Source organism: Colobus angolensis, unplaced genomic scaffold (assembly GCF_000951035.1).
Source record: "Colobus angolensis palliatus isolate OR3802 unplaced genomic scaffold, Cang.pa_1.0 Scaffold415, whole genome shotgun sequence".
Taxonomy (NCBI): Eukaryota; Metazoa; Chordata; class Mammalia; order Primates; family Cercopithecidae; genus Colobus; species Colobus angolensis.
The window spans coordinates 1,166,730-1,191,281 of record NW_012117544.1 but is presented as its reverse complement, the minus strand read 5'-3'; the positions used below and the strand labels follow the sequence as shown (position 1 = coordinate 1,191,281).

General features: G+C 49.2%; 1 protein-coding gene across 1 annotated transcript; it reads left to right on the top strand.

The window, feature by feature from the left end:
- Positions 1–2,189: 2,189 nt before the first annotated feature.
- LOC105521994 lies at positions 2,190–20,590 on the top strand. Its single transcript, XM_011956366.1, has 7 exons — positions 2,190–2,235; positions 2,359–2,706; positions 12,475–12,582; positions 12,701–13,014; positions 16,735–16,900; positions 18,159–18,529; positions 20,489–20,590. The coding sequence occupies exons 1-7, from the start codon at positions 2,190–2,192 to the stop codon at positions 20,588–20,590; spliced, it is 1,455 nt and encodes a 484-aa protein (XP_011811756.1).
- Positions 20,591–24,552: the final 3,962 nt, after the last annotated feature.

The following is a 24,552-nucleotide window of genomic DNA, read 5'->3' as shown; positions in this document are numbered from 1 at the left end:
GTAAATAAACTGCAGAATATGTGTGAGTTGGAAAAATGTCTGGTAATGTTTATACAACTCAGAAACTTTACATTAGCAATCCTTCAACACAATATTCATTACAGAGCTTCAAAGCAGCCATGTGATCAATGCAATTCAAACATTAAACTCATCAACCAGAAGTCCCATAATAGGCTTTGTTGAGGAAATTTTTGAAGGAAGAATGATGGGTTTATGAGCTCTGTGTCCACAGAAGAGATATTTCTGCACTAGGAGGACTGGGTAAAGTCAATAAATAATTAGGAATGTAGGTGCCCATCTGGAATTTACTATGTTCCAATATGCAATGCTGTGAGTCCTGCATCTGCAAATCTTAACACTCATTGTGTTTCCTTCAATTTCCCACTTATTACAATAAATTAACTTTAGATATGGATGATCAAAAACAAATCAATTAATGTGAGAATCCTTGAAATCTGTTGCTTTAATGTGCAAAAATTAGGGAACATTTCAAATATATATATTTGTCAATTTGTGTACCAATGATAAAATATCTTTTCGTTGATCTGTTGTAGAAATCACCTAGCAAGGGGGTAAGTTGATGGGAAACAGGTGTTGAAAAGTTAAACAACATGAACCACATTGATGATCGTCAAAGGTGGCTGAAGGGTACAAACAATTCATTAGAAAATTATCAGTATGTTTTGTGACTCAAAAATTTCCATGCTAACCAGTGTTGGAAATATCCTTGTTTGTGATGAGATGTTTATGTTCTGCTTTTAACAGGTGTACAATGTGGACAAAATGTAAGCTTACACGGTGACTTCAAGTAGAAGCCCATCTTCTCCAAAGGGGCAGAGGAGAAACTGGTGTGGAGAATGTGCAAAAGACAGGAGCTTAGGATTTCCCAGGACAGAGAAGCGAGTGAGTCCAGAGCCCTAGAAGTAAGAGGAGGGTATGTGAGTTGGGCTGTGGGGGTGTGCAGGGGCCACAGTGTGAAGGGCAGACTGCGGAGGCCCCAGGGCTCAGGTTTTATAAAAATGAGGAGTTACTGAAGGGGTTTAAGTCAGGGAGTGCCCTCCTTGCCCCATCTGAAAGAGCAGGATCTCTCTGAATGCCCTGAGGAGAGAGTGTCTGAGGGAAGTGAGTGATCCTGATTCTAGATTTTTCACTAAAGCACCTTATGAGTCTAGAAATCCAGGGGCCGTTTGCACAGTTAGCACAACAGTAGACGTGATTACTTTGAGAAGTGATGGTCGCTGCCCTTGTCTTCTCACTTGCAAGAGAACTTTGAGGGAAAAATACATACTGACCTTTCTAATAAACTGAAAACATCCCATCAAAAAATACATGTGGCATATCACAATACAAACAAATTGTATAACATCTAAGACAAATTCTTGACCAAAAATGTAACACAACTGTATAGACAATGACAAGTTTTACTTAGGGAGATAATGGCTAACTTCATAAAACAGAGAAATTTGTCACACTGCTCACTGATAAAGGTAAGTCTACCAAATCTATTGATCTTCCTACATTACTAAATTGAGTCAAATCTCCATAAAACACATGAAACCATTGTATATATAACTTTTGCTGAATTGCTGCCTTCAACATATCATGGATCCTTTAGTTTTCCCGGAAAATTCTCATTTTCACCATCCTTTAAAAGAGTCCCTAGCTCTTTAAAAAAGAAAGAGTCTCTAGTAATCAGACCACAGATATGTGAACACTATCAGTGACTGGAGAGTTGCAGAGACCAGCTGGATTATGAAGTCTCTGAGCCATGGGAAAGTCTGTGTCCTGGGACCAGCATTGGATGCTATGGAGCTGCCCTATTCTTGCTACATGGCTGCTCAGTAAGGACCATTCACTCAGAGAAATCCAGCCCTTGGGACTGGGCCCTGTGTTCACCGATGGGGACTCAGCAGCTGTGTCCCCTCTGGCCTGGCAGAGCTCCCTGAGCAGGGACACTTGTATGGTCTCAACAGGTGCTTCCTCCCAGGGCCTTGCAAGAAGAAAAGCAAACCTTCCTCCTGCTCAGTCTGCAGAGTGAGCTGAGCTGCATCCCCAGGGCTCAGGGAGGGGCTGGGCAGTCCCTGGGTGGAAACACATTTGCATGAGCAGCCCCTCCTCTGCAGAGGGTGGGAAGAAAAGGAGGCCTGGGGCAGCCCAGCCCTACTGTGGGGAAAGAGGCTGTGTCCACCATGGCCTGGACTCCTCTCCTCCTCCTGCTCCTTTCTCACTGCACATGTAGGAAAAGGCCTCAGAGACCAGGGCCAGCACCCTAGCCTGATTGTGACTCTTCTGGCAAAAATCCCTGAACAACTTTAGCCTGCTTTCTGCCATATCACCCATTAATGCCTGTGTTTCCAGGTTCCCTCTCCCAGCCTGTGCTGACCCAGCCAACCCCCCTCTCAGCGTCTCCTGGAACATCAGCCAGGCTCACCTGCACCTTGGGCAGTGGCATCAATGTTGGTAGTTACAGCATATACTGGTACCAGCAGAAGCCAGGGAGTCCTCCCTGGTACCTTCTGTACTACTACTCAGACTCAAATAAGGGCCAGGGCTCTGGAGTCCCCAGCCATTTCTCTGGATCCAAAGGTGCTTCGGCCAATACAGGGATTTTACTGATCTCTGGGGTCCAGTCTGAAGATGAGGCTGACTATTACTGTGCTGTGTGGTACAGCAGCGCTTCTCACAGTGACACACACACATGGGGAAGTGGAACAAAAACCTCACCCTGCTCTCACTCTTGTTCTGTGACAACTTTCAAATTGACAAAATAACTTTTCTGTTTAGAAACTGTATTTGGAATTACTTTCTTGTGGTAACAGGCTTTTCTCTCAATTTCCCATTCATTGTTTTTGAAATCTCAGTAAAACAAAAACAAAACCAAGCCACCTGATGACACTAAAATGTTGGCTGATTGTCCAGATGTGCTCAAACCAGTGCCTGAGGAGCTGGGCCTTTTTCTGCTGAAATAAGCCAAATGAGCCTTTTCTAGCTCATATTGTAGTCAGAACTTGGGAACATTCTAGCAGGTAAACAGTCTCCTGCCTCATGGATTCTGCTTTTCCAGGGTTCAAACCAGAGACTTGCCCTTCCATTTCCAGTAGTCTGTGCTCAGGGCTGTCAATAGTTCACTGTGTCCCAGGAACAAAGCATGAAAATGTAAAATTCTTCATGAGGACACAGCTCAGGGAGGAATTCCCCATAAAACTGGCCTGTCCCAGTCCTGGGTACCTGCATTTTCAGTTTCAATGTCAGTAGAGCTGAAGAGGTGTGGGGGTAACTGGATCTGAGGGCAGCAAAACTCTTTGTAGGACATGAGTGAGTACATGGTTGGGGAGGTGGCGGGTACCATCATGGCTTAGATAAAGCTGTGGCTGCTCCTGGGCCATTGGTAGAAGGAGGTTCCATGCATGTGACTTTCCTCCAGCTCATCCCACTCAGAATCATGGGGACTGTTAAGGGAGGGTTTCCTGATCCCTTGGGGCATGACCGTGTTCACATGTCTTCTCTTACACCATTAGAGCTTTTCACTGAGTCAGGGTCTAGTTGGTGCAACATCTGGATACAGAAACTGCCCAATATTTGCTTCAAGTGACTCCTCCCCATGAAACTCTTGAGGAGGTCCCCATCTCTATGTTAAATTCCTGCATGGGGAGCAGCAGAAACATTGGGCAGTCCCATGGAAATGGCTACTGAGGCTCCCAGAGACAGCCCCTATATTTGTGACCCAGGACAACAGTGCTGGACCGACAGGGGTCCCAGCCTGATTCTCCTGCTCTGGGTTCATCCACATTGCCTCCTTGACCAGCTCTGGGTTCCAGGCTGAGGACAAATGTGATGATAAGCATCCCACAGCTGCATCCAGACTCCATCTCACCAAAAGCTCCTGATCCATGGAGAAGTGACAGAAAGATTTGCCCCCAACTCCTCCTGTCTTCCCATCCCTCTTTTATCCCTGCCTGTTGCCAACTCCAGTTCACGCCAAGGCTTCTGCTGTCACTTGTGTTACTGAAAGTGGAGTATCGGTTCAATGAAAAGAACGTGTTTGCTTACTGGTGCTCCAATGCAAACAGAATCGATTTGTTTCTAGAAGCAAAAGGAGCAGGCCACACATGGTGTGGATGAGGTGGGGGTGACAAGAAAGAAGAATCCAGCCTGTGTGACCCAGAGACCCAGGTGTCGTCTGCCTGGCCCTATAGGTGTCTTCTCCTTTTGGTGCAGGCATAGTAGCCATTTCCTGAGCTCTGAGATTGGTTGAGAGATGACAAGAAAGGAGAACCCTGCCTGTGTGATCCAGAGACCCATATGTGAGAGTGGAAGTGTGATACTTAAGGAAACATGGAATCAGCATTCTGAAAGCTCTGGCTCTGTCTTGGCTTATGGCTGATGTAGAAGGGACACAAGGGAGATGCTCAGCCTTGGGTGGCCCAGACACAGCCATCCTGAAAAGGGGCTGAGCTCTCTGCAATGTGGGCTTTCTGCAATAATATGCTTATGGAGGCTGCAATCTGAGGATGATGCAAAAGAAGCTATTTAAAGTGAGCAGGGGACGGTTTACAGGTGAATGAGGCAAAAGGTGTGGGGTCAGATGTGGTAAGGAGGGTGCAGCCTGGAGAAGAGATCGTCTTTGAAAGTCTTATGAGGAGGAGGCCCAAGGCCCAGAGCGGTGACAAATAGAAGATGTGGAAGGATCTGAGCCCTGGAGACACAGACGCACAGGGGCTTGGGTCTCTTCTAGAAGGTCCCTGAAGAGGATGACATTAAAAAACTATGGTCAGTGGCCTCTGTCCAATGCTCCCAGTCCCAGCTACTGTCTCTTCCAGAGCTTCTGGGTGTCCAGGTTTCTTCCCTGAAGTCGCTTTCTCAGCACCAGCCCCCAGGAGCACGTTCACCTTCCGTGCCCAGAGTGGGGCATATACAGCTGAGTATGAAAAACAAGATTTACGAGAAAGTGTCTGTTCATTGTGGTGGGGATGGGTGAGCAATTGTGGGCATTTGAGCTCCTCTAAGAACCTGAAAGAGCAGAGGTGCTCCCCAAGACCTGGACTCCTTACTTCACCCTCCTCCCATCACTCTCCTCACTGCAGCTACAGTCAGGGGAGGGCTCAGGGCTACTTGAGGACCCGGCACAGCTCAGGGCCTCCATCCCAGGCATTGTCTCCAAACTCTGTAAGGGCTATCTCTGAAACTGTAGAAACATAGATTTCTACATGCCCAGGACAAGGTTAGAGGACACTGATCCCATGTCTTGCAAGCTGCTCATCAGCTCTCAGGGCCCCAGTGAAGAGAAGAAAGAGTTAGAAATCAGGAATCTACCCAGGTCTACCCTCTCTCCTCTCTCCCAGCCACCCCCTGGCTTCTTCTATCCACAGAAATAAAGAGGAGGTGGCCACAGAGGGCAAGGGGAGTGCTAAGCAATATCCAAGGCAGGCAGCAGAGCCAGGCAGTCACCCTGGATGGTGTGAGGAGGTGGTGGAGGTGTCTGGAACCAGGGAATAGTGCAGACACTCTTACTAAAGTGAAGAGGGGTGGCAAAAACGGAGGCCTGGATAATGAACCAGATCTCCTGAGCCATCTACTCATTTTTTCTTCTGTTGCACCTTGGGTAAGAATAGGACAAAAAAGTCTTTGGGGAGGTTTTTTTCTTCAGCCAAGAATCCTTAGAGGATTGACTCAGGAGTTGAGGGGAGACTGAGCCTCGCTCTCAGGCCAAAAGACTTTGCAGCTTTCAAGGGAATTGGACAGGATTGAAGTTCCCAGACTCTGGCATCTAAGACATAAGCACCCTTAGCCAAGCCCAGCACTGACACCAAAATGGAAGACGGCCGATAGATAAGTCTAGAAAGGCCTAGATGAAATAATCCTGGGGCTTAATCCTAAATCTAGAAAGAGAGTAGGTTTTATGATATGAAGCAGAAGGAGTATTAGATCTTGAATCTTAAGACTTGGGTTTTAAGTCAAACATGTTAGTGCGCATCTGTAGTCCCAAGTTTTTGGAAGACTCAAGACAGGAGGATCACTTACTTCCAGGAGTTTGAAGTTACAGTGAGCTGTGATCATGCCACTGCACTTCAGCCTGGGTGACAGAATGACACTTCATCTCTAAACAAATAAACAAACAATCATTTGAGTTTGCGTCCTGGCATTTACTGGCCATGTGGCTTTGAGCAACCCAAGTTTTCCTCCTTTATTTCCTCACTTGAAAAATGGAGATAATGATGAAAATACCCACTTAGTAAAGGTGTTGGGAAGATGAAACAGGATTAATACAAAGTCACTCCATTGCTACTAGGAGATGGAAGCTTAGATACTGGAGGCCAGAGTGCTTGAGAGGCTTGAGGAACTGAGAACACTCAATCTGGAGATCAAACTGGTAGAGAGATGCTTGGGACAGACCAAGGCCATAAAGAGTCTGATTCTGGGACAGCACCAAGGCCAGGATGTGCCAGTGTTGCTGGGGAGGGGTAAGAGCTACAAAACAATTAATTAATTGCACTTGGTGTTTACATTATTCTAGAATTTATTCCTCAGATGGGCAAATATTTTCACGTACCTACCTACCTACCTACTTATCTACCAGTCTGAAACCTGTCAGTGAGGGCCTGAGAGAAAGGGGAAGGCACAGAGGCAGAGGCTGGGTCCGAGGGCAGGTCCCAGTCATCTGGGAGCAGACTCTGGTCAGCCAGGGAGGGAAGACAGGGAGCAGCTCCTGGTGTCTTGGAGGCAAGCATCGCCCTGTCCCTGCTGGTCTTCCTGCTCTGTGGTCTCCAAGGGAGGCGCCTCAGGGAGGATGAGCTTCAGGACTGTCTTGTAAAGCACACAGTGAGCTGGGCAGGTGAGTCCAGGGCACGAGGGCTGTGTGGAGACCTGAGACTCAGATGCTTAGTGACATGGACACTGCCCAGCTCCATCCTATAGGGAGAGGACAAAGTGGACAGTGGAGAAAGCCAGATTCTCGGGCCTGTGTGGGCTTCAGCCAGCAGAGGGTGCTGTGGGCTGTCTCTGAGGCCTGTGCTATGGATCCCAGTTGGGAGCCAACTTCTAGGCCTAGGCTGGAGCCCTCTGCCCCTGCTCACGGGGACCAGAAGCTGTGTCCTTACAGGTCCTCAGGGAGACACAGAACAGCCCCACCCAGGTCCACCCCATCCCAGGCTCAGCTTTCTAGGCAGGGGTCAGAGTCAAGGCCTAGGGTGGGACCTGGGCAGCCCAGGGGAGGAGGCTGGTGAGCATGAGGAGGCCCTCTTTCATCCTGGGATATTGGAGGAAATAATAGGGACTGGGGGAGCTCAGGCCCAGCTGAGGGTCATCAGGATGCAGAGCTGTGTGGGGGTCCTCACCATGGCCTCAGGTCCTCCCTTTCTCCCCCTTCTCATCCACTGCACAGGTGACCAGGGATAGGGATAGGGATAGGGCATCAAGGCTGTGGGTGAATGGAATGAGGACCCTGCATGCTGCCCTCTCCACTGACCCACCTCTCTCACCCTGTGTTAGTCCAGATGTCAAGGTTCTGGTCCAGTCTGTGCTGACCCAGTGGTGGGAAGTGTTCATGTGGGTGCGGCAAACTGCCACCATCTATCACACTGGAAGCAGAAGCAAAGCTGGGTGTGGATCTGTGTCCTGGTATCAGCAGTGTCCCCAAACTCCTCATCTATGACAGCAGTCATCGGTCAGCACAGGTCCCAGCCCAGTTCTTGGACCCCAGATTGGGCATCATGGCCTCCCTGAGCACCTCTGGGCTCCAGGCAGTGAAGGAAGCTGATTCTTATGTGCATCTTGAGACACAAGCATCCAAGATTATGGAGTGCTGTGGGCCAGTGGGGAGGTGGGAGGAAAACCTTCTGTTTTCCCAGTAATGTGTCTTCTCTGTTTAGCCTCCACCCCTTCAGCACAAGTTTCTGGGGAGGAGAAACTGAAGCCTGGGTGAAAGAAAGATGAGGACCAGGAGCCTACTGCTGAGGGGGACCTTTTCCTCTCCAGATGGCAACAGGGAGAATCTCCCTCTGAGATACATGAGAAGCCCCTTCCCATGACCTGTCCTGTCACCTGGATGAATTTGTATTTGGAAACAAGTGACTCCCCAGTGCCCAGCATTACACCCTCAGAGAAAACCTTCCAGAATCAGCAAGATCTGCCCTCCCTGACCCACTGGCCAGGAATCCCGGACATCAGGAGGGCTGGACTAGATCCCTCATGCCATCTCCCCTGACACCATCATGGTGACTGGGGGAGGAGGGGCTCTCTGATTAATTTCAGCCATACACTGCCTGTCCCTGGCATTGCAGTTGGGGATGATTACAGGCTAAGTTTATGACTGAGTGATCTATGGTACAGAAAAGAGAGGAATAGATCAGGAGTCTTCCCTATGTGGCCCCCTGCGTGCATCACTCTGCCCTCCACCTTCATCCTACGTTCATGATGGGTGCTGTCTCATCAAGGCTGGAACCTGGGCAGTAACATGCGCCTGTCTGTCCCCATCTCACAGTGCTTCATATTGGGCTCCCCGACCTTTCTGATATTCCTTTCATGGATCAATTTCAGGCCAGGACACAGCCCAAGTCCATACAGGAGGCAGCGATCTGAGAATCAGGTAGTCTCATGAGAGACAGAAAGCAGATAAACACCCTCATGTTGAGCTCTTAAGCCCAGAGGAGTTAAGGAAATGAAAGGAATTCAAGAAGAAATATAAGTGGTCACTGCCCACCATCACCTGGGCACCTGTTCTCCATCTGCCTCTCTCTAAGTGAAGACCAGACTCAGAGGCCTAGAGAAACACGTCTTCATCTGTTCACATCGTGAGGTGCCTCCTTCTGCGCTCATCCCAAGACTGCTGCCCCCTCAGGTTACCTGTGTCACTGCTGAGAGTCTTCACAGGGTCCTGGTCACAGGGGTTCAGATCAGGATCAGCCTGGCTATAACTCCGCTGTGAGCCTGCCCCTTCAGGACAAAAAGTGAACTATCGGGGCGCTAAGTGAACTCTAGTGGTTTACTTAAATCTTAAATTCTCCTTCTCAGTATCCTTCTAGGAAGTTCTGTCTCTAACCAATAATATCATGGCATTTCCTCAGGTCTGGAGCCACTTGATTTCCAAAATTCTATACTCACTCTCACGTTCTCATTCCCTGTCATGGCTCACTTTCCACTCAGCAGGTAATGATGCCAACCATGTGTCTACAGCCCATTGTCATGAAAAATGGGGAGAAGGTTCCTTAGATAAATACAGGGTTAGCAAAGAAAAGTTACAGTAACTCTTAGGAATCACTTCAGAATCCAAGAAAATTCATTCCAGAACTTCAAGAGTTTATAACTCAAAAACAAAAGCAGCAATGCATTAGGTGGTGAATCATCTTGGCCTTGTCAATAAATAACCTCAGAAATCATCAGAGAATACATTTCAAAAAGGTAAGATATGACTTTCACAAAAATGTATATGTCATAATTTTTAATAGGCTTATGTATTTTGGAGAAAAACAGTATGATGGTAAATAAATGTAAAAAGGCATTTTAAAAATTCAGTGCTTATACTCCACCAGGATAGAACCTGTGAAGGAAATTTTCTGTGTTGAAGACACACTGTCTTTTAGAATAATAGCAACATAGCTATAAATTTGTGTTCTCATCTCACAATCTACAAATTAAAATCACCCCATTTATATCAAATATCTAGAAAAATAACTGTACATTTGGATATTCCCATCTAACACCACCCATCCATCCTCTCCCAAAGTGGAATCCCTCTGCCCACATTCTGCTCCTCTCCACACATCTGCCTGCTGACACATGGCTCCTCCCTTTCACTTCCTTGACACTTGGAAGGAAGTGACACTCCTCCCTTGACACTTCCTTTCCAGTACCCCCCACAGATTGGGCCCACGAGGGGAACAAGCTCTTGGGCTTGGGGAACAAAAGTGCATCTTATTGGGTTTCTGAGGAGTTGCCCTACCAGGGTCTCTTTCTGGATCACAATCCCTCTGTTCCCGGGAGTCCACTTTTGCTGGATCCCGTTATTCATTTCTGTGTTACTCCATCTAGGTCTACTCTGTGGACTTCCCTCCATCTTCACCTGAACCCCAGGAATCTTCAAGTCATGCCAATATTTCCTCAGTTGTCCTGAAATGTCTTGCTTTCTGTTCTCCTGCGATCCCACCAAGTCATCCCTTCTGAGACCCCTGAGTACAGCAGGGGCCTCTCTGGTCTCTTTGCTTCAATTATGAATGAGGAGAATGGGAGGTCCTCATTGCCACTCCCACCCCTGTCTTGCCATCAGGGTCAGCTTCATGAGGCAGAGATGAGGCTGTCTAGATCAACATGGCGTTCCCAACATTGAGTAAACTGAAGCCAGGGTGGGGCTGAACTAGGAAAGGCAGCAGTAGAAATGTTCCTCCTTCTGCTTTCAGGCTAAGATCTAATGGGGCGTCCACCAGGGAGAGCATCCCTTGGCAGAAAGGCGGCCATGGGCAGCATTGTCCTCTGTGGGAGACACTGCTCAGCCTGGAGGAAGCTCTGTTCATGAAGGTGGGAGAAAAAGATAAACAAAATTCACCGTGAACATCTATGCATCGTTACAGAGGAGGCAGTGACAAAAAATAGGAAGTGCAAGCCCAGTTACAATTCCTTTCTACTTTAAAAGAAATAAAATTTAATATGCCTGCTGTGTTATGTAAACACAACAAACATTTTTCAAAAGCTATAAAAATATTTAAAATAACATGGTTTACAATAAATGGGAACATTTCAAATAATGACACCCATGAAATGCAATCCTAAAATACAGAATACACCTTATTTCAGTTACATGCCTTGGCTGGTTTGATTTAAATGTCTACATTAGATATCACTATTTCATTCTGTATTTTTGTTTGTTTGCTCCTTTGTTGTTTTTGAGACAGAGTCTTGCTCTGTCACTCAGGCTGGAGTGCAGTGACACAATCTCGACTCATTGCAACCTGCAACTTCCAGGTTCAAGCAATTCTCCTGCCTCAGCCTCCCAAGCAGCTGGGACTACAGGCATGCACCACCATGCCTGGCTAATTTTTGTGTTTTTACTAGACATGGGGTTTCTTTTTTTCTTTTTTCTTTTTTTTTTTTTTTTTTTTTTTTTTGAGACACAGTCTCCCTCTGTTGTCAGGCAGAAGTGCAGCGGTGCAATCTCAGTACACTGCAACCTCAGCTTCCCGGATTCAAGCAATTGTCCTGCCTCGGCCTCCCAAGTAGCTTGGGACTATAGGCACCAGCCACCATGACCAGCTAACTATCGTATTTTTAATAGAGATTCGGTTTCACCATGTTGGCCAGGATGGTCTTGATGACTTGACCTTGTGATCTGCCCACCTTTGCCTCCCAAAGTGCTGGGATTACAGGCATGAGCCACTGCACTTGGCCCAAGATGGGGTTTCATCATGTTGACCAGGCTGGTCTCAAACTCCTCACCTCAAGTGATCCACTCACCTCAGCCTCCTAAAGTGCTGGGATGACAGGCGTGAGCCACCGCACCCAGCCTAGTTCATTGCTTAAATGGTGCATTTAAAGCCTCATAGTACTACAACTTCCTGGTGTTAGATTCACCAGAGTAAATAACATAACTATCCTGCTGTTCTCCAACCACATGGGATTCCACAAACAAAGATTTGTTGAGTCCAAGATGTATTATGCCAGAACTCCCGCAGTCATATATAGTCTGTTTCATTTTAATGAACAGGATTATGTTTTTCCTTCAGTTTATTGTTTTTAATGTATCATATTCTAGATTTCATTACAAAACAAAGATGAATAATTTCTATCATCTTTAAGACATGCCCAAAACACTCATTACTGAATTTGAGCCATATTATTTCCTAAACATCCTAGTTGGAATGGTTGATCCTAAAAGCTACCATGTGTCAGGCTTACCAGTGTACAGACTCTGGTCAAAACAAGTTAGAGCGGCCGGGCGCGGTGGCTCAAGCCTGTAATCCCAGCACTTTGGGAGGTCGAGACGGGCAGATCACGAGGTCAGGAGATCGAGACCATCCTGGCTAACACGGTGAAACCCCATCTCTACTAAAAATACAAAAAAAAAAAAAAAACTAGCCGGGCGAGGTGGCAGCGCCTGTAGTCCCAGCTACTCGGGAGGCTGAGGCAGGAGAATGGCGTGAACCCGGGAGGCGGAGCTTGCAGTGAGCTGAGATCCGGCCACTGCACTTCAGCCTGGGTGACAGAGCGAGACTCCATCTCAAAAAGAAAAAAAAAAAAAACAGTTAGAGTTTTAATTCTTCCCATCTTCAAATACTGAGAATATTTGGTTTTTTGCTCTTAAGCAAAACACTGCAAAGTAATTTGCCAGGATCTCCTGCAGACTGGCATTCAGTGATGGAGAAGAGACTCCTGGGTGAGATCCCTGGTCACAGAACCCAGATGACTATGACTGCAAGTGTGGAAAAGTAGATAGGGAACAAACATTTACCAGCATAACCCTCTGAGAATGTGTCCCGGCCATCCTAGAGGGAAGAGCTGCCGACTACCCAGCACTGCAGAATCCACAGAGGAAGGAGGCCACCTTGGCCACCAGGGAGGAGCGACACAAGAGGAGAGGACCCGGTGACCCCACAGGTGAGCAAATGAGTCCATGGGGCTGGTCAGGGCTCTCGAGTTCATTCTGACATGAGAGGACTTTGTGTAGTCACCACCTGAGTGCTGACGCAGCCGCCCTCAGTGTCTGGGGACCCAGGGCAGAAAGTCACCATCTCCTGCTCTGGAAGCAGCTCCAATATTGGGAGAAAATATGTATCCTGGTACCAGCAGCTCCCAGGAACGGCCCCCAAACTCCTCATCTATGAAAATAATAAGCGACCCTCAGGGATTTCTGAACGATTCTCTGGCTCCAAGTCTGGCACTTCAGCCACCCTGGGCATCACTGGACTCCAGACTGGAGATGAGGCTGATTATTACTGCTTAGCATGGGATAACAGCCTTACTGCTCACACGGTGCTCCAGGCCAATGGGGAACTGAGACAAGAACACCCTTCCTCCTCTGCCAGGAGGGTGAGTGCCTGCAGCTGCTGCTCACGCCTGACCTGTAGCTTCTGCTGCAGCTCCCCCATGGGCCTAGAGACAGCCATGGCCCTGCCTAGGAGTGGAGGCTCCCCCACTTTTGTCCTCAGAGTCAGGGACAGGGACCCCAAGAAACAGAATATCCTCCTCCCGCAGCTTGGGACACAGGGTCTCTGTACTGATATCGTGGGCCAAGGTGGCAGGTTCGGCTGTGTCTTCACAGACCTCCCTGTACCTACCCACGGTGGGGGGAGGGGTGAGGAGGTGTGGGCCTTTGAGCTTCACTAGAGACCTGAGGGTGTAGAGGTGCTTCACAAGACCTGGACTCCTTCCGTCACCCTCCTCCCATCACTCTGATCACTATAGCTATGGCCAGGTGAAGGCTTAGGGCTACCTGAGGACCTTGTTCAGCGCAGGGCCTCCATCCCGGGCATGGTTTCCAAACTCTGTAAGGGCTGTCTCTGAATCTGTAGAAAACATTTCTTTCTATGTGCCCAGGACAGGGTTAGAGGGCACCAACCCCACCCCTTGCAAATTGCTCCTCACCTCTCAGTGCCACAATGAGGAGAAGAAAGAGTTAGAAATCAGGAATCTACTCAGGGCTCCCCTCTCTTCTCTCTCCCAGCCACCCCCTGGCTTCCTCCTTTCACAGAAAAAAAGAGGAGACAGCCACAGAGGGCATGGCGAGGTGCAGACATTATACTAGGCAGCAGCGCAAGCCAGTCCTTCAGATGATGGAGGGAGGTGGTGGACGTGTCTGGAACCAGAAAATAGTGAGGACACTCTTGCTAAAGTGAGGAGGAGGGGCATAAACTGAGGCTCAGATGGTGGACCAGATCTCCTGAGCCATCTACTCATTTTTTCTTGTGTTCCAGTTTGGGTAAGAATAGAATTTTTAAAAAGTCTGAAGAGGTTCCTTTCCTCAGATAAGAATTTGTTGAGGATTCTTGCCCACTCAGGCATTGAAGGGAGGCTGAGCCACACTCTCAGGCCAATAGAATCGGGGGCTTTCAGGGAATTTGATTGTACCGAAGCTCCCAGACTCTGACATTTAAGACTTATGCCCTCGTAGCAGAGCCAAGCACTGACACCAAAATGGATGAAGGCTGATAGATAATCCCAGAATATTCTAGCTGACACTGACTTGTGGAAAACAGAATCAAGTTAAAATATTGAAGTAATAAGGTGGCATCCCACAGTGAGGAGAAGAGAGCTTGGGTGGGGGAGGGTAGAGGAGCCATTAGAGGGTTGGACAAGGAGGACACAGAATCTGAGGTAAGTTTGTGAGGAAAACTCCAGATGCTTCAGCGAAGATGGACAAGGAGGTAGGCAGTGTGAAAGCCGTGGGAGCAGCTCTGGTCACCAGGAGAGAGTGGTCAGATTCAGCCCTCGTGTCTGGGGAGGAGGGACTGAAGCCTGGGTGAAGGGAGAGAGCAAGGCGGGCCTTAGGACCTGAGGGGGGTGCAGTGATCACACTGCTGGGGGTGTCCTTCAAGCGCAAGGAGGCTGTAGGAAGACTGGAACTCATTGTCACAATGGAAACTTAGACAACAGTTCCCCAGCCTTGTTCAAAGTCATCACAGGCCTTTCTCCTTTCCACATGGCAATGGGAGGAAAACTTATCTCTGAGATATATAAGATGTTAGTTCTCCATAACCTCTCCTGTCCCCTGGCTGAATTCCTACTTGGAAATAAAATGACTCTCCAGTTTTAAATATGACATCCTCACTACAAAAATTTCCTGAATGAGAAAGATCTGCCCTCCCTGACCCACTGGTGAGGAATCTCAGCCTGCAGGACCAACGGACTAAATCATTCATGCCATCTCCCATGACAGCGTCATGGTGACCAGGCAGCTTATCTTATGGGTTTGGGCCACACACTGCCTGTCCCTAACATTGCAGCTGGGGACACTTACATGCTAAACTCATGGCCGGGAGATCTGGGGTCCAGATATGACAGGAAAAGGAAAAAGACCAGGAGCTCTGCATAAGTAGCCACACTGTGTGAATCATTGCATCCTCCAGCCTCATCTTCAGTTTGTGGTGGGTGTTGTCTTGTGAAAACAGAAAGCTGGGCTGGGACACAAGCAAGAGAGTCTCTGACCCACAAATCTCCACCTTGGGCTCTCTGGCCTTTCTGATATTCTGTTCACAGATCAATCCTGGGCCAAGACACATCCATTCTCATTAAAGAGGCATTGACAGGAGAATTAGGTAACCTCAGGAGAGACAAGAGGCAGATAAACACCCTCATGTTGGCCTCCTAAGCACAGAGGAGAAAAAAGAAAGGGAAAGAAGTTCAAGAAGCCACACTAGAAGCCACTGATCACCATCACCGTGGCCCGTCATCCATCTGCCCCTCTTTCAAGTCAGGACCAGATTCGCGGGACAGCATCTGGACCTACCCCTCTCTCCATGCACTCTTATGGTGCCTCCTTCTGCTCTCATCTCAAGGCACTGCTTTGCCAGGCCAGCTGTGTCACTGCTGAGAGTCTCCCCTTGGTCCTGGTCACGGGGTCTGGGATCAGCAGCAACCTGGCTTTGATTCAGCCGTGACCCTGCCCCTTCAGGACACAAAGCCAACTATTAAAGCCATAATTGAACCCTCCTAGATTATTCAAACCTTAGATTCTCCTTCTCAGTGTCCTATTAGAAAGTGTCATCTCTATTTAAAATTTTCATGTTGTTTTCTCAGGTCTAGAGCTATTTGATTTCCAAAATTCTATACTCACTCTTCTGTTCTCATTCCCTGTCATGGCTCATTTCCACTCAGCAGCTAATGATGCCAACCATGTATCTACAGCCCATTGTCACAAAACAGAGAGGGGGGAGGGTTCCTTAGACAAATACAGGGTTAGGAAAGAAAAGTGTCATTACCTCTTAGGAATTACTCCAAGATCTCAGAAAATTAATTCCAGAGATTCAAGAGTTTACTCCTCAGAAACGACAGCATGAATACATTAGGTAGTGAATGTTCTCAATGAATAACCTCTGAAAGGTCCAGAGTATACGTTTCAAAAAGTTAAGTGCATAACTTTCACAAGAATGTAGTATTAGCTTATGTCAACAATTTTAATTGGTATATATATTTCTGGAAAAAAGAAGTATGATGGTAAAAGAAATGTAAATAAACCTTTTTAAAACACAGTGCTTATAGTCCACCAGGATAGCACCTGTGAAGCAAATTTTCTTGGCTGAAGATACACTGTCTTTTAGAAAAATAGCAAGATAGTTGGAATTTGTCTTCTTCTCTCACAGTAATCTGAAAATTAACATGATCCCATTTATATGAAATATCTAGAAATATACCCCTACATGTGGACATTCCCATCACACACCTCCCATCCAGGCTCTCCTAAAGTGGAGTCTCCTGTTTTTCTGCCCATGTTCTCCCCTTCTCCATGCCTCTCCTACTGACACGTGGCTCCACCCTGCCTTCCTCTCCAGTGGCCCCAGCAGATCAGGCCCAAGCAATGAGCAAGCTCCTGGACTTGGGGAACAAAAGTGCATCTTCTTGGATTTCTGAGGACTTGCCCTGCCAGGGTGTCTTTCTCAACCACAATCACTCCTTCCTGGGAATCCACTTCTCCTAGATCCTGTAATTTATCTAATGTTATACATCTGTATCTACTTGGTGGACTTCCCTACATCTTCACCTGAACCTCAGGAATCTTCAGGTCATGTCCACATTCCTTTGCTTCTCTTGTAGTCCCTTCTTCCTTCTTCCCCCGTGATCACACCTAGTCGAGGTCTCTTCTCAGACCCTGGAGTGCAGCAGGGACTTCTCTGGTCTCTGCCCCAGGGATCAAGGGAGTGGAAGAGAGGACTCCAGTGCCCCTCCTATGCCTGTGTTTTCATCAGGGCAGCTGCACAAGGTAGGGATTAGGCTGCCTAGATCAACATGGCATTTCTAATCCTGCGCTCTATGCTCAGCACAAGATACGTGTTCAGTAACTATTTGAGAGGGACCTACCTTTTATCACATGGGCCACATTATGCTGGACCCAGGGTGGGGCTGAACTGGGAGAGGTAGCTGTGAACCTGCTCCTCACTCTGCCCTCACCCTAAGAGCTGATGGGGCATCCACCAGGAAGAGCATTCCTGGGCAGGGAGGGGGTCATGGGCAGCCTTGTCCTGTATGTGAGGCACAGCTCAGCGCGGTCACAAGATCCAGATGACTATGACTGCAATTCTGGGGAAGTAGAGAATGAAAATTGACTAGAATAACCTCCTGGGAATGTGCCCTGGGCATCCTAGAGGGAAGAGCTTCCCTTCTACTCAGGGCTGCAGGATCCACAGAGGAAGGAGAGCTCTGGCCACCAGGGAGGAGCCACATGAGAGGACATGGTTTCCCCACACGTGGGAAAGTGAGTCCATGAAAGTCGGTCCCTGGTGTGGGTTTGAATCTGATGTATGAGGACATTGTGTAGTCACCACCTGAGTCCTCTACAATAAACAGTGAGAGCGCCGCAGACAGATTCACTCGTGAGGAGCCCAGTAAAGTGGGAGAACTGCCCTGAGGTCACAGGGAGAAGACACGAGCACCTCCTGGCCTGGCCCTGAGCAGGGGCATTGGACAGAACAGCGGGGAGGCAGAGGTGTCTCTGGAGGTTCTGGTCACCTTGTCTTACAACGGTTTGTCTTGGTCTGGACACCAGGGGGCGCTTGGGGACCATTCCTGAGAAGAGTGGGGTGATCAGAGCAGAACCAGCCACCTGCCCTCCCTAATGTCCTCTGCTCAGGGCTCAAAACTGTGTCCTTTACACCCCTTGATACCACACAGCCCCACCCCTGCCACCCCCTGACATCCTCCGGCATAGGGGCCTGACCCAGGGCCCAGGGTGGGATTAGAAAGCTGGGGGTCTGATTTGCATGGATGGACCCTCCCACTCTCAGAGTATGAAGAGGGGTAGGGAGAGATTTGGGGAAGCTCTGCTTCAGCTGTGGGCACAGGAGGCAGCACTCAGGACAATCTCCAGCATGGCCTGGTCTCTCCTTCTCACTCTGCTGGTTCACTGCACAGGTGACTGGATACAGGTCCAGGGGAGGGGTCCTGGGAAGCCTATTGATGATTGGTTTCTCCTGCTGTCTCTAGAAGCAGAAACATGGTGCCTGTGTCTCTCCCACTTCCAGGGTCCTGGGCCCAGTCTGTGCTGACGCAGCCGCCCTCAGCATCTGGGACCCCCGGGCAGAGGGTCACCATCTCCTGCACTGGGAGCAGCTCCAACATCGGGGCGGGTTATTATGTACAATGGTACCAGCAGCTCCCAGGAACGGCCCCCAAACTCCTCATCTATGAAAATAATAAGCGACCCTCAGGGGTTTCTGACCGATTCTCTGGCTCCAAGTCTGGTACCTCAGCCTCCCTGGCCATCACTGGACTCCAGTCTGAGGATGAGGCTGATTATTACTGTGGAGCATGGGATAACAGTCTGAGTGGTCCCACAGTGCTCCAGGCCAATGGGGAACTGAGACAAGAACCCCCTTCCTCCTCTTCCAGGAGGGTGAGTGCCTGCAGCTGCTGCTCACGCCTGACCTGTAGCTTCTGCTGCTGTAGCTCCCCCATGGGCCTAGGGGCAGCCAGGGCCCTGCCTAGAAGTGGAGGCTCCCCTACTTTTGTCCTCAGAGTCATTAACAGGGACTCCAGGAAACAGAATATCTGGCTTCTGCAGCTTGGGGCACAGAGTCTCTGCACTGAAATCCTGAGCTGAGGTGGCAGGTCCCGCTGTGTCTTCACAGACCTTCCTGTGCCTCCCCATGGTGTAGGGAGGGGGTGAGGAGGTGTGGGCCTTTGAGCTTCACTAGAGGCCTGAGGGAGCAGAGGTGCTCCCCAAGACCTTGACTCCTTCCCTCACCCTCCTCCCATCACTCTCCTCACTGTAGCTATGGCCAGGTGAGGGCTCAGGGATACTTGAGGACCTTGCTCAGCCCAGGGCATCAGATAAGAATACTTAGAAAACTATTCCCATTCAGGCTTTGAGGGGAGGCTGAGCCTCACTCTCAGGCCAAAAGAATTGGGGAATTTCAAGGGAATTTGATTGTACTGAAATTCCCAGACTCTGCCATCTAAGACTTATGCCCTCTTAGCAGAGCCCAGCACTGATACCAAAATGGATCAAGGCTCATAGATAAGCCTAGAATATTCTAGCTGACACCGACTTGTGGAAAAGACAAGTAAAAATATGGATGCAATAAGATGGCATCGTACAGTGAGGAGGGGTGAGCTTGGGTGGGGAAGGGTAGAGGAGCCATTAGATGGTTGGACAAGGAGGACACAGGATCTGAGGTAAGTTTGTGAGGACAATTCAAGATGCTTCAGAGAAGATGAACAAGGGGGTAGGAAGTATGAAGGCCATGGGACCAGATGGGGCCACTGGGAGAGAGTGATCAGATTCAGCACCGGTGTCTGGGGAGGAGGGACTGAAGCCTGGGTGAGGGGAGAGCACAAGGCGGGCCTTAGAACCCGAGTAGGGCCCAGTGATCACACTGCTGAGGGGTCCTTCAAGCACAAGGGGGCTGCAGGAAGGCTGGAGGTCATTGTCACAATGAAAACTTAGACAACAGCTCCCCAGCCTTGTTCAAAATCATCACAGGCCTTTCTCCTCTCCACATGGCAACAGGGAGAGGAAAACTTATCTCTGAGATATGTAAGATGTTAGTTCTCCATAACCTCTCCTGTACCCTGGCTGAATTCCTATTTGGATACAAAATGACTCTCCAGTTTTATGTACAACGTCTTCACTTTTTAGTTCCAGAATGAGAAAGATTTCCCCTCCCTGACCCACTGGTGAGGAATCTCAGCCTTCAAGACAACCGGGTTAAATCATTCATGCCATCTCCCATGACAGCATCATGGTGACCAGGGAGACTATCTGACCAGCCACACACTGCCTGTCCCTAACATTGCAGCTGGGGACACTTACATGCTGAACCCATGGCTCAGAGATCTGGGGTCCAGACAAGACAGAAAAAGGAAAAAGACCAGGAGCTCTGCCTAAGTAGCCCCACTGTGTGAATCAATGCACCCTCCACCCTCATCTTTAGTTCGTGATGGGTATTGTCTTGTGAAAACTGACAGCTGGGCTGAGACACAGGGAAGAATGTCTCTGTCTCAAAAAACTCCATCTTGGGCTCTCTGACCTTTCTGATATTCTTTTCACAGATCAATTCCAGGCCGAGACACATCCATGCCCATCAAGGAGGCATTGATAGGGGAATCAGGCAGCCTCAGGAGAGACAAGAAGAAGATAAACACCCTCAGGTTGGCCTCCTAAGTTCAGAGGAGAAACAAAGGGGAAAGAAGCTCAAGAAGCCACACTAGATGTCACTGATCACCATCACCTCAGCACCGGTCCTCCATCTATCCCTCTTTCAAGAGAGGACCAGACTCAGGGGACAGCACCTGCACCTCCCCCTCTGTCTCCGCACTGCATAGGGAGCCTCCTTCTGCTCTCATCTCAAAGCGGCTGCTCCACGAGGTCACCTTTGTCACTGCCGAGAGTCTTCCCTTGGTCCTGGTCCCAGGGTCTGGGGTCAACGGCAACCTGGCGTTGACTCAGCTGTGACCCTGCCCCTTCAGGACACAAAGCCGATTAAACTATTAAAGTCATAACTGAACTTCCTAGTTTACCCAAACTTCAGATTCTCCTTCTCAGTGTCCTTCTAGAAAGGGCTGTCTATACCAAATAATAACATGTTATTTCCTCAGGTCTAGAGCCATTTGATTTCCAAAATTCTATACTCACTCTTCTGTTCTCATTCCCTGTCATGGCTCATTTTCCACTCAGCAGCTAATGATGCCAACCATGTATCTACGGCTCATTGTCACAAAAAAGAGAGATGGGAGGGTTCTTAAATAAATGGAAGGTTAGCAAGAAAAGTTTCATTACCTCTTAGGAATTACTCCAAGAGCCAAGAAAATTAATTCCAGAGCTTCAAGAGTTTACTCCTCAGAAACAACAGCATGAATACATCAGGTAGTGAATGTTCTTGGTCTTCTCAATGACTAACCTCTGACAGGTCCAGAGTATATGTGTCAAAAAGGGAAGTGCGTAACTCTCATAATAATGTAGTATTAATTTATGTCAACAATTTTAATTGATATATATATTTCTGAAAAAAAAAGCAGTATGATAGTAAAAGAAATGTAAAAAGCCTTTTAAAACCACAGTGCTTATAGTCCACCAGGATAGCACCTGTGAAGCAAATTTTCTTTGCTGAAGATGCACTGTCTTTTAGAAAATAGCAAGACAGTTTAAATTTGTCTTCTTCTCTCACAACGCTCTAAAAATTAACATCATCCCATTTATATGAAATATCTATAAATATACCCCTACATGTGGACATTCCCATCAGACACCTCCCATCCAGACTCTCCTAAAGTGGAATCTCCCCTTTTTCTGCCCATGTTCTCCCCCTCTCCACCTCTCTCCTGCTGACACGTGGCTCCTCCCTGTCTTCCTCTTCAGTAGCCCCAGTAGATCAGGGCCAACCAGTGAACAAGCTCCTGGACTTGGGGAACAAAAGTGCATCTTCTTGGATTTCTGAGGACTTGCCCTGCCAGGGTGTCTTTCTCAATCACAGTCGCTCCTTCCTGGGAGTCCACTTCTCCTAGATCCTGTTATTTATCTAATGTTATTCATCTGTATCTACTTGGTGGACGTCCCTACATCTTCACCTAAACCCCAGAAATCTTCAGGTCATGTCCACATTCCCTTTGTTCTCCTGTAGTCCCTTCTTCCTTCTTCCCCTGTGATCACACCTAGTCAAGATCTCTTCTCGGACCCTGGAATACAGCAGGGACTTCTCTGATCTCTGCCCCAGAGATTAAGGAAGTGGAAGAGAGGACTTCTGTGCCCCTCCAATCCTGTGTTTTCATCAGGGCAGCTGCACAATGTAGGGATTAGGCTGTCTAGATCAACATGGCATTTCCAACACTGCGCTCTATGCTCCGCAAAAGATACGTGCTCATAACTATTTGACAGAAACCTACCTCTTATCACATGGGCCACGTTATACTGGACCCAGGATGGGGCTGACCTGGGAGAGGTAGCTGTGGACCTGCTCCTCACTCTGCCCTCACCCTAAGAGCTGATGGGGCATCCACCAGGAAGAGCATTCCTGGGCAGGGAGGGGGTCATGGGCAGCCGTGTCCTATGTGTGAGGCAAGGCTCAGCGCGGTCACAAGATCCAGATTACTATGACTGCAATTCTAGGGAAGTAGAGAGTGAAGATTGACCAGAATAACCCTCTGGGAATGTGCCCTGGGCATCCTAGAGGGAAGAGCTTCCCTCCTACTCAGTGCTGCAGGATCCACAGAGGAAGGAGAGCTCTGGACACCAGGGAGGAGCCACATGAGATGAGAAGACCCGGTGTCCTCACATGTGGGAAAGTGATCCATGAAAGTCGATCCTTGGTCTGGGTTTGATTCTGTCCTATGAGGACATTGTGTAGTCACCACCTGAGTTCTCTGTAATAAACAGTGAGAGCGCCGCAGACAGTTTCACTCTCGTGAGAAGTCCAGTAAAGTGGGAGAACTGCCCTGAGGTCACAGGGAGAAGACACGAGCACCACCTAGCCTGGCCCTGAGCAGGGGCAGTGGACAGAACAGCGGGGAGGCAGCGGTGTCTCTGGAGGTTCTGGTCACCTTGTCATACAACGGTTTGTCTTGGTCTGGACACCAGGGGGCGCTTGGGGACCATTCCTGAGAAGACTGGGGGTGATCAGAGCAGAACCAGCCAGCTGCCCTGCCTGGTGTCCTCTGCTCAGGGCTCACAGCTGCGTCCTCCCCACCCACCGGGACCACACAGCCCCGCCCCTGCCACCCCCTGACATCCTCAGGCATAGGGACCTCACTCAGGGCTCAGGGTGGGATTAGAAAGCTGGGGGTCTGATTTGCATGGATGGACCCTCCCACTCTCAGAGTATGAAGAGGGGCAGGGAGAGATTTGGAGAAGCTCTGCTTCAGCTGTGGGCACAGGAGGCAGCACTCAGGACAGTCTCCAGCATGGCCTGGTCTCCTCTCCTCCTCACTCTCCTCGCTCACTGCACAGGTGACTGGATACAGGTCCAGGGGAGGGGCCCTAGCCAGTCCATGAATGACTGGTTTCATGGACTGGTTTCTCCTCTTGTCTCTAGAAGCAGAATCATGATTCCTGTGTCTCTCCCACTTCCTGGGTCCTGGGCCCAGTCTGTGCTGACGCAGCCGCCCTCAGTATCTGCGGCCCCTGGGCAGAGGGTCACCATCTCGTGCACTGGGAGCAGCTCCAACATTGGAAGTTATGATGTGCACTGGTACCAGCAGCTCCCAGGAACGGCCCCAAAACTACTCATCTATGACAGTAATAAGCGACCCTCAGGGGTTTCTGACCGATTCTCTGGCTCCAAGTCTGGTACCTCAGCCTCCCTGGCCATCACTGGGCTCCAGCCTGGGGATGAGGCTGATTATTACTGCGAAACATGGGATAAGAGCCTGAGTGCTGACACGGTGCTCCAGGCCAATGGGGAACTGAGACAAAAACCCCCTTCCTCCTCTTCCAGGAGGGTGAGTGCCTGCAGCTGCTCACGCCTGACCTGTAGCTTCTGCTGCTGTAGCTTCCCCCATGGGCCTAGGGGCAGCCATGGCCCTGCCAAGGAGTGGAAGCTCCCCCACCTTTGTCCTCAGAGTCAGGAACAGGGCCTCCAGGAAACAGAATATCCTGCCCCCGCAGTTTGAGGAACAGGGTCTCTGCACTGAAATCCTGGGCCTAGGTGGCAGGTCCACCTGTGTCTTCACGGACCTTCCTGTGCCTGCCCATAGTGTGGGGAGGGGGTGAGGAGGTTTGGGCCTTTCGCTTCACTAGAGGCCTGAGGGAGCAGAGCTGCTCCCCAAGACCTGGACTCCTCCTCCCATCCTTCTCCTCACTGCCCATAGTGTGGGGAGGGGGTGAGGAGGTTTGGGCCTTTCGCTTCACTAGAGGCCTGAGGGAGCAGAGGTGCTCCCCAAGACCTGGACTCCTCCTCCCATCACTCTCCTCACTGTAGCTATGGCCAGGTGAGGGCTCAAGGCTACCTGAAAACTCTTGCTCAGCCTAGGGCCTCCATCGCAGGCATTGTTTCCAAACTCTAAGCGCTGTCTCTGAATCTGTAGAAACATTTATTTTTTTGTGCCCAGGACAGGGTTAGAGGGAACCAACCTCACCCCTTGCAACTGCTCATCACTTCTCTGTGCCCCAATGAGAAGAAGAAAGAGTCAGAAATCAGAAGCCTACCCAAGGCTCCCCTCTCTCCTCTCTCCCAGCCACCTGCCGGCTTCCTCCTTCCACAGAAATAAAGAGGAGGCAGCCACAGAGGGCAAGGAGAGGCCCAGACATTATACTAGGCAGCAGAGTGAGGCATTCTTCCCAGATGATGGTGGGACGTGATGGAGGTGTCTGAGACCACAAAATAGTTAGGACCTACCGGGCACGGTGGCTCACTTGTGTAATCCCAGCACTTTGTGAGGCCAAGGCAGTCAGATCACGAGGTCAGGAGATCAACACCTTCCTGG

Coding starts and splice junctions, on each gene's coding strand:
- LOC105521994 (XM_011956366.1), top strand. CDS start 2,190: ATGGCCTGGACTCCTCTCCTCCTCCTGCTCCTTTCTCACTGCACAT. Junction 2,236..2,358: donor GCTCCTTTCTCACTGCACAT/GTAGGAAAAGGC, acceptor CTGTGTTTCCAG/GTTCCCTCTCCCAGCCTGTG. Junction 13,015..16,734: donor CTTCCTCCTCTGCCAGGAGG/GTGAGTGCCTGC, acceptor CTTCTCTTGTAG/TCCCTTCTTCCTTCTTCCCC.